Source organism: Vollenhovia emeryi, unplaced genomic scaffold (assembly GCF_000949405.1).
Source record: "Vollenhovia emeryi isolate VEMERY1.0 unplaced genomic scaffold, V.emery_V1.0 DF939162.1, whole genome shotgun sequence".
Classification (NCBI taxonomy): domain Eukaryota; kingdom Metazoa; phylum Arthropoda; class Insecta; order Hymenoptera; family Formicidae; genus Vollenhovia; species Vollenhovia emeryi.
In genome coordinates this window covers 277,780-288,125 of record NW_011967204.1, presented here as the reverse complement: position 1 = coordinate 288,125, position 10,346 = coordinate 277,780, and the positions used below count along the sequence as shown (strand labels likewise).

The 10,346-nt window shown below is 40.4% G+C and overlaps 1 protein-coding gene across 1 annotated transcript in view; it reads left to right on the top strand.

The window, feature by feature from the left end:
- Nucleotides 1–9,487: 9,487 nt before the first annotated feature.
- Nucleotides 9,488–10,346, top strand: part of LOC105564595 (glutamate receptor ionotropic, kainate 2-like) — a 106,777-nt gene continuing 105,918 nt past the window's right edge. The window contains exon 1 of the mRNA XM_012017076.1: nucleotides 9,488–9,583. Within this exon, the coding sequence (XP_011872466.1) occupies nucleotides 9,488–9,583 (96 nt within the window). The remainder of the gene's footprint in view (nucleotides 9,584–10,346) is intronic.

Sequence of the window (10,346 nt, the reverse complement as noted above, 5' to 3'; positions counted from 1 at the left end):
GATAGATCACGATGATCTCGAAATAGGTAAGAGATGGAGATATGAAGAATTGCCATCTTTAGATTCCAACGGTTTAGATAACTACACAGTTTGAAGACTCTACTCTGAATTCTACAGTAATTATGCATAACGTAATTCCGTCATATTACACGTTCAGAGACTTCTGTAACTCAATAGTGCGAGAGGGAAAATATTCCAATTAAGATCATTTTAATTATTACGCGCGTTGACGTTAAACTAATGATCTAATTTGACTCGATGAATATCATTATAATTGTAAAAATTGTAATAACTTTGAAGACCGAAAGTAAATAACTTGTGCCAAAACATGACAAGTTAATCGGTATCGGCATCGTAAGTAAGGATGCATAGACACGCTGAAGGATCGCCGATCTCGTAACGTTGACGTCTTCCATTCCCATTCTTTCTGCAGCCGGTCGCTTTTATCTTCGCATCGGAATCGTGCCGCGACGGAACGTGATAAAGCACGTTTCGCGCGAGGAAGGGTTCTTTGTCCGACGAGCGATGCATTATTTGTGCGTCTATCGATCTTCGGCCATGAGGAGATCTTCCTTCGCACGCCGCCACGGCTCGGCGTCCGACGAATCGGCGATAAACGTAAATCCCTCTTGCCAAAGTCGACCCAGCCCCAGCGGAGGAAAGCCACGTATTTAACCTTCGATCGGCGCGGTAATATTGTAAACCTGCTCGGAATCTTAAATTGGCATGAAATTTTCAGTTGATTGGACATCTCCTGGCGGGAACATTTCTTTTGTGCCTCACAATGAATATAAAAACTCGCGGCTTAAAACATTCTACGCTTGCACGTGTCCACTCGTTAATTGCAATATCCAGATCTACACTGAGAAAAATATCCAATTAAATATAATCGGATAATCCAATTACATAATAACAAACGGATGTGTCCAATGAAAAATATGATCGGTTTTTCGATCAAGTTTCATTGGTAACTGCATTTCATCGGATGTATATTATACGTAATTTAATCGGAAAACAAATTAATAAAATTCGTATGGCTCAAATGTGATAAACACAAATTTGAAGAAATAAAGGACTAAGATCCGCGACAGGGTGTTAGTGTCTAAATACTTTATTCTAAATTTATTGCGAGAAAATTAATCGCAAAAGTTAATCGGAAAAATTAAGCATCGAAAAACACCATTTAATTGCTGTATCCGATAGAAATTTTGCCCAGTGTAAAAAAAAGGTGAATTAAAATACAGCCTTGCTTTCGAAAAGGTTCAAATAAGAGTAAACAAGTCAATTCGAATCGGCAAATGCAGGTATCCGCGTGATGATACAGTTACAACGTTGCAAACAGGGGAATGTTGTAACTCTTGCAAGAGTTCTGTTCACTTCAGTTGAAGAGGATACGAGTAAGAGAGAGAAAGAGAGAGAGAGAGGGGAGGGAGGGAGAAGAGGAAACTTTCTGCTAGCTGCAACACTGTGGACACTGTGCTATCGTACGGACGTCCACGGTATTTATTTAAAATGTGAATCACGTCCACTCTTATTTAAATGTGAATTACTCTTTTACGTAATCTTTATATGCACATACAGATTTTGCATAAAACAACTTATGATTGATATATACATATGTATATATGTTATTTACAGTTTTACCATAAATATTACTAAAAACGTTATATATCTTTTCGACCGCAGTTATTTTCAACCCCAAATATTTGTCACAGACATATCGTGCTCGGCTGCGGCATTGAAGAATTTCGCTCGCGCGCGCGGCAAGAATGAAACAATATACTGATTGCAGTAAAATAGGAATCGGAGACTTTCCAGTTTCACGGCGAGGTAAAATCACGATCGTACGCGCGACGGGCCTCAGCCGGAGGACGGACAGTTAGATTCCACGTAAGAAAACATTCGTTTCCTCCAATCCGAGAGGGTTTCACCCACTCCTGGGTGTAGCAGTTAGTTTCCCCGAGAACGGCATTAGGAAGATTAAAGGACAATTCGGTCCTCATTGCGAAGGGATTAAAATCACTCTCGAAGCTCTGCAAGTTCCTCTCTCCCAGCGCCTGTACGCCGCGTTGGTTGCCTTCTCTATCTTGTAGATGTGGTGGATGCCAGTACCTAGCAGCATCCGCGATCGCGCACCGCTGACGAACGAATTAACATAATCCCGCACTCTCGTTCGTGGACTCGACGAGTACGAATCAGCACGCGCGTCAGATTTCCCCGACGTGAGCAAAAAGACGATTAGTTAGCTCATCGATTCGCCTAAGTTTAATGTCCGTTTTGGATTAATCACTTTCAAATGATCCGTACTAAGGGGCGGGGTAATTTAAAGCGGCCGATTAGGCTGCGAGTTCCCTGCCGTTAAGAAACGACTTGATTTCGCTCGATTTCCTCGAGGTTTAAGTTGAGAAATCTCGTGTCAGCTATCAAATGGCTCGCGATCGCTGCGCATGGATAGAGAACCGACGAAATCCTTTCTCTAGCTGTAATTGTTCACAAAACAAATTTTCAAAATTGTTGAATCTAAGTCGAAGGGATAGAACCATCTCTAAGATCAAAAGTGGAAATGCGTGGTGAACACACGTCGACATACAGGATCAACAAGAGCGGAAGAGGAACCTGAAGCAGAATACCACCCGATAATACCGATATCTTATTCCGATACTGTCTCGAAGCAGGGCAGATCGAGGCCAACCGGTTCCGATACCACGTACGTCTCGTGAAAACGTCGCGCGCGAACTGGACTTTCCGTCCTCGACAAGACGTCGACGAGAATTCAATAGACCTCAATAGAATTCAATAGAAGCTATAAATGTCCCGGGTGCCGGAAGTGTCAAGTCGTGAAACAAAATATCTTATTAATCGATACCGATATCCGGTAGCTTTCCTCGCGAACTTTATCGGTGATTATTATGCCGCGCGACCAAGTAAATTTACGAAGAGCGAAAGTAGATTTCATGGATCTCCCAAGATATCGGGCTTACGCGACCGCGTTAACGCAGGCTGTTTCACATTTCGCCGGCTCATCCGCCGACTGGGTCTTGCGGATTTCACCGGCTAAGTCGCGCCGAAGCTAACTTCCAACTCGCAAATCAGACTTGTCATCCGAGAAATAAGAATTGAAGGCGGATATGTGCCCGCGAGTCAGATTGGGAATATAAATCCGCGGATAAAAAGGGAAAGGCGTACAATGTAGATACTCTTACGCTATCGAGTGCCCTAATCTTGAATAAGGAACGAGCGGGAGAAAGAGAAAGAGAGAGTCACCCTGAAGAAGGAGAAAGGAGAACCAAGTTATGGCTGGTGGCTACCAAACGTACTGAAATACTCGAGTGAAACCGACGGGGAAAAGCCCCGAGAGAATAGAAACATATCACTTTCCTAAGGACAGACAGTAAGAATTTCGACCGTGCAACGTCGAGGAAATGGCAAGAAAAATAAGAGAACTGCATATATATAGGATACTTTAAAAGTCATACATTAATATTAGACGAGAAAGTTTTGAGCTTCAGGTATAAAAGTAAAGCAGAAACGTATTAAAGATAAGTAAAACGTTAGAAGTTTGTTGATTGTGTTTTATGTTCTTTAATTCCTTTCATAACAAAATTGTCCTTTATATGAAAAGTTGAAAAATCAATTGAAAAGCTGCCTGTAATATTGAGATTTTCACCTCTTTTTGTGAATTAAAAATTCACGGTTATATCTGTATTAAGGATTTGTTGTTTGTTATGATATATTAAATGTTCCCCAGCCGTACATTTTATGCATTTTACACATTTGGAGAAAAATATGAATAAAATATTTAATGCTATCATGTTATTATATAATTAATTATAAAACAAATTTAATAAAAAATTTAATAATAATGACGAAGTTATTTAGGTACTTTTTAAAAAATTATTCTTTTATGTCAAAGAAGTCACGCGTTAGAGATTAAAATTACCTTAGCACGCTTCTGTCGCTTTAATAAAAAGGAAATAAAATGTGAATAGAGTGTCATTGTAAGGACACCAGTTTTGAGGCGAAGGATGAAATTACAGTCGACGATGAACAGTCGCGATCAAGGTTCGCATAGAAGGGCCCAAGAAAGGAGGAAGGGAGAACCACGGGATTAGATATTACTCGGTGCCGGGGTCGCTCGCCAACTGGCTTTGATATATTACCAAGTGATAATCCTATCTGCGCGCAAAGCCAGGACACAACGATACAACCAGAGCAACTGGATGCCACGTCGACTCCATTGCACTTACAATATGTATCCAGCTGTCTGCCGGTGAGAGCACGAGTTGTGTCTAAGACGCTTATAGAGCATAGAAATAAGCGCGGTCTGTGCCACACACTGACGTCTAGTAAGAGCCTCGGTAAGAGCCTAAGATGGAAATCCGTGTTAGCGAAGGACGGTCAAGCAACTTCGCCAAGCACGACTGCAATGCGATGCAATATTATCTCTCGCAATGCGCAGAAATGATAAAATATATCAGATAACGTGAATCGTAACCCTTAGAATTCCGCTGTTGTATAATATGCGACATCACAAATGAAAGCAATTACACGGTAGACGATTGTTCTCTCTCTTTCTCGGTTTACTTATTCTTAAAAAAAAAAAGCAATCGTACGCTGCAGTACAAGTCGGTAAATATATTATGTAAAATATTTTACATTTCCATGATCAAAAATAGAACGTTATGAGAACGTTAGATTGTTAGAAGAATATTGAAACATTTCGACCGTGTTTTTTTACAACGTTGTATGAAGTTTAGTTATTACATTTTAACTGTGGATTAGTCGAGAAAAAAATTAAAAATACGAAATAAAAACTGTCACGGAAACATTATTATAAAAACATATATTTTAATGTTATACATTTATAATTTACGTGTACGATGTGGTAAAATTTATAATATTTTCTAAAAAGTATTTGAGTCGAAAAACATCCATGGTTAAACGATAATATTTCATAATAAAAAAAATAAAATTTAATGTACAGAAAAAAAGGGTAAAAACACTTTCCCGATTTCCTCGTTTCTTGATAATGTTATATTATATAATTATATTTAAATTCAATACCTAAATAAATTTGAAACCTGTGCTTTTAGAAGTTTGTCTTTCTTTCGAATGTACACTGTGACTATTAAGGCAGCAATGGGGTCTTTTATTTGAAAGCATTAAAAAGCATATTAGATTTAAATCCCGAGAGAACACTGGAAGAAAATTAAAACAATTTTATGGTGTAAACTATTACAATTACATGCAACTCTAATACAATCATTATGATACATCACTGTAACAAAGTACATTATTGTTTCAACTTAGTTCTATTATTATTACAAAGTTAAGCCAATATTATTCTCAAATTATAACACAGTATCAAATATGGAACCAAAATACGTGTTGTAATTAACTCGGGACATCCGCCAACTGGCAGTCGCTGATTTGGACGAAAATTTTGCAGCTTTTGCTGTACGGAATTCGAAAAGACGTAATTCTTTCCTTTGGAAATTACCGTTCAGGAGTTAGGAATAGATTTCGATAACAAGAGTCACGCCACAGGACTCAATTAATTATTAATTTATTATAGTATATTTTGTTATTTTTAATTATTTACTTGTCCCTTGGAAAGTCCCTACCGTTCGATGTAGAAGTACTTGAAGGACAGAGGCTTTTCGCACCAGGCATCACGCAACATACTTTAGAAACGATCTGTTTCCGCATTTGTCGCAGGTGTCCTCTGTTATTGTAAAGCACACCTGCCTCACAAACCCAAAGGCGGACAAGTAACCAATTAAAAATATTAAAATTAATATAATAAGTTTATAGAATAAGATTCTATATTACTGTCAAGTGCGATATGATACCTGTTATACAAATCAATCCATAACTAAACGGTGGATTTCCGACGATAGAACTACACCTTTCCGGATTCTCTAGGGCAAAAACTGTTCAACGGTAGCATTTTCTTCCGCCGCCAGCTGGCGGACATCCCGAGAAAGAGCTATTTACATTCAAAAAAGTTCGCAGTAATAGAATAAATTTATATACTTTGAGAAAAATAGCTTGAGAAGGTATTCGTCTTTAATGGATTTCGCTGTAGCCATTATAGAGTTATCCGCGTATAAATTATCAATTTATACACGCGTGCCGTCTGTATCACGCAACATAGCTTATCAGTTTCCTCAATCCCTGCTGTTTACGTATTTCCGCCAAATTGATAACACGATCGACTGGTGTACAAAGCTCTTCTACATTCCGTGGCACAACCTGCATCTCAAAGCGAGCAAAAGACGAACGCGCGTATTGCTCCCGATCCACAATGTGGGGATCAAATTGATAACCGGGCCCACCTCGGAAAAGAGATTGTCGAGACCTCCGGCGTGCTGTGACCAAAGAAAGAGAGAGAGAGAGAGAGAGAGAGAGGGAGAGGACGAGAAAAAACTGGAGCTCTCGATACATACCGATGTGTATGGCCGTACGCGGGGCGCCCCGAGGCCATCCGACGAAATTGCATCCGGAATTTCAATATAGCATATCATATTTCAACCTTAAAACGCCGCAAGCACTGTCCGGGTATTACTTTGAGGCTCCTATGCCCGTAGAAGTCGACTTTGCCCACCGATTATAGAGATTCCGACTGCGGTAAGGTATATGCAGGTGAAACGCGTGGGGGATGGAAAACCGAGGGATGCGCAACCATCCCCCTTTCTGTTTCTCTCTCTCTCTCTCGCCCTCTTTCTGTCTTCCCCTCCCGACGCGATCTTTGCGCCGGAGTGGAACAGTCTGCAGGGGACATTAGATGGTTTTCGCTCGGAATAAATGATCAAAAGGTAACTCCGGATTAAAGCTGTCGCTCGCTCGGCGACTCGCTCGCGCTTACACGCTCCGCTGCGACCCGGATGTTGCGCTTTTACAAAGCGGTTTAATCAAATTTTCAGAAAAGTCGGTGATGCTATTAGCACATATTCACCTGTGTCGGAAGGCGCGCGCGTTCTCCCAGTTTCGGATTCTTTGTCAGATTTGGAAATGACTCCAGCTTATAGTGAAAGATTAACGTAAAGGCCGAATTATATCTCCGTACTTAAAGTTTGAGTAGGAACTAAACATTTATATTTCGTTCACTCGTTTTAGAAGCAAATATTTTGCTACATGATCTGTCGCTACGATCAAAGCATCATTGTAGAAGTAAAGTATTTAATACTAAAAATAAAGGAGAATTATGTGCTAATAATAAGATTAATCGTACCGCAAATTTTCATTCAGGATCGAATCTAAATTTATAAAATTTTTATAAAAAAGCGCGATTTTCATTCTTATTACATTATCTTATACTGTTCCATGAATTACAATAAATCACCATTAACTGCATCTCTCATTCTTTTTCTGAATAAAGAATTATAGAGTCTAACGAAAAAAATACCAAATTTTTCAAATAATCAATAATCACTGTAAAATTAATGAAATATATGAGAGACGTAATAGAAAGAACAATTCTCTATCATTTATATGATACTTTTTAATAATTCTCTAAAATAAAATACTTCTCTGTATAAAAAAATCGGGAATATATATAATTATTAATAGCAATGCCGCGCTGAATTATGAATCGATTATACTTTCAAAGCTTTTCCTTCTTTTTTTTCCATCGTATATGTCGGGGAAAAGGAAAATTACGCGGTTCGAATCGGAGGCGAGAAAGGTAAGAGAAATTAATGCCAGTTCGTTAGGGCGGCTTGTACTCACGTCGCGGGATTTAATTATTAGTGCGAGTAAAAGTAAATGATAGCCGTGAGAAGAAAATGTCGATTTAACGAGGAGGTACAAGCATATCGCTGTCGAGGCACTGGCGCTGTTCGCCATTAGGTGGAATGACCTTTCGAGCAATTTTCACGTATCCGGGGCGATCTCTAGGAGAACGACGATATAATATATTCTTTTTTTTATTAATGAAAGATATCATAAACGAGTTCCAAAGCAATCTTCCGCCAAGTACTCGGCAGAGCGCCGAGACAATTTTCTTCCGAAGTTTACCCGCTCGCGCTTATCGAGAGAAGAGTTTCCGCGGGCAAAAAATTCTCATTATGACTTATCCACGATCGACTACTCCGGCCGAGATACCGTGGATAAACCGAGATAAAAGGAAATCTACGAAGGCGAAATCGACAGAATAATCGCGACGTGTGATCGAAGGGGATGCAACTCGAGAACGCGGGACTTGGCTGAAATATCAACGCTGCTTCTTTTTTTGTCGCTGCAAAGTACGAGAGGAGCGAATCTGACGTTAGCTCGAGAGAGACGAGGAATCCGCAATATACGGTGTCGAATAAACGTTTAGTTTAACACGGTGATTTATCGTCACTGTCATTGGGAGAGAAAGAGTGGCGCTATCGTGAAAAGGCAGCCGCATGCAATATGAACGAAATCGGCCGTGCCAAAGGTAACGAAAACATTTATTCGCTAAATGAAATTGGGAGTGAATGGGAGAGATTGACAGGAGTTATATGCATCGAATCGGTGCAAGATCCCGTGGCGGACAGCGAGATCCTGGCGAGCGTTCCGGTAATACCGAGTCGTTTATCACACAACTGGCGAATGGAGAGCTCGTGAGATCGCGAGATCGTCCGACAAGCTGCGCGCGGTGTTGCGCTACGTTACTAAGTTCGCTTGAGTTGTGGTGATTAATCGATAATCGGGTTCCACATGATACGGTATACGTCGTCGATGTGCGAAACGACCTTAATCACATTAGTTGACGATGACATGATCGATATATTATGATAGGACAGGTCATTCCGTTTCGTTCAGCTTAACATCACAGCGCACTGCCCCCAGCGTTCACGTCATGCTTATCTTGCTCGCGTATCTGCGCGTTACGCTCGCATCTACATGTACATTATCATAATAGAAGCGAGCTGACTAATTAATCGATCCACATGCCACCTCCCAATTTCAATTTGCGCAGTTTCATATTTATGTTGGGACGTACGAAACAAGTTATTCCGTAATTGACAGATAAACATCATAATACATTTACATAAAATACACTTTGCCTGAAAAAGGAAAAAAAAACTGCTTTGTGCAGTAAACTCAATAATACTGTAAACATAAAATATGAGATTTATGAAAATAACGGAATTTTTCATACATTTTGTTCGCGTAAATCAATCCCGTAATAGATGCAAGTTATATGTATGCAAAAATATCCGTATAAAATTGTTATCAGATAATTCTCAGCTGTTTATAGTTTTTGACATTATGTGTTCCATTAAAAAAAATTGATTGCCGCGTGATTTTGGTAATCAGCCAGACGTAAATGGCGGCTGGATCTTTCCCTCGTGCCCGAAGGTATCTCTCGCATTTTAGTAACAATACTTGCTGATCGCGATTCTATTCCCTGGCAATTGTTACAGTGTGCCACCTACTGCGAGGCGGCGTGGCAGCGATTTTTGGACCGCAGAGCGCACACACGGCATCTCACGTGCAGAGCATTTGTGACACCATGGAAATTCCGCACTTGGAGACGCGCTGGGACTACCGGCTCAGACGGCAGAGCTGCCTCGTCAACCTCTATCCGCATCCCACCACTTTGTCCAAGGTACGTATACACAAACTTTAGCCAGAATAATAGCCTCATTAAAGCGGCACCCATCGCGCAAGATCTGCCTTCGTGACCCTCCTCCTTACGGATTTCTTGCCTCTCATGGCTGTTTTACCTCCGCCTTCATCGACGACAAACATGGCCCTTTTAGATTGTAGGATTAAGGGTTGTCGCTCTAATCAAGGTAATTTCAACAATTCGTGCCTCGCATTTTACTGCGCCGTAATTATAATTGGAGTCGCGAGAGGCCCGTCAAGTCCAGAAAAACATTCAAGTTTTGGTTGAGACAAAAACATACATCAGTATTATAAAAATTTATGAGTAAGATCGTGGTCTCAGGCGATTGAAAGTTTCTTCTCTCGTTTAATTCGTAATAAATATAATTGAGGCCGCTAATAAATTGAAGTAAATTTCGCATTTGGCCGAAAGATCGCATTGATTTTGCACTTTAATCAAGATACAGTGCTAGAGATCGTTATCGCGGCGAGTTCGCTGTTACATTCGGTTGTATCTGTATGCATCGGGTGCAGTGCTCACGGTGCGGTAATTCTGAACTTAAAAGAACTGAAACTTTTTGAATTTCTCTTAATAAGCGCGAAGTTTCGTGAAGGGATGCGGCTGAAAGCCTCGGTCGCGAGTTTGTATAGCTCTCGGGCTTTTTGGGTTAACGAGAGTTCTCGCTCTTTCTCTTCGTTCTCTCTCTCTCTCTCTCTCTCTCTCTCTCTCTCTCTCTCTCTCTCTCTCTCTCTCTCTCTCTCTC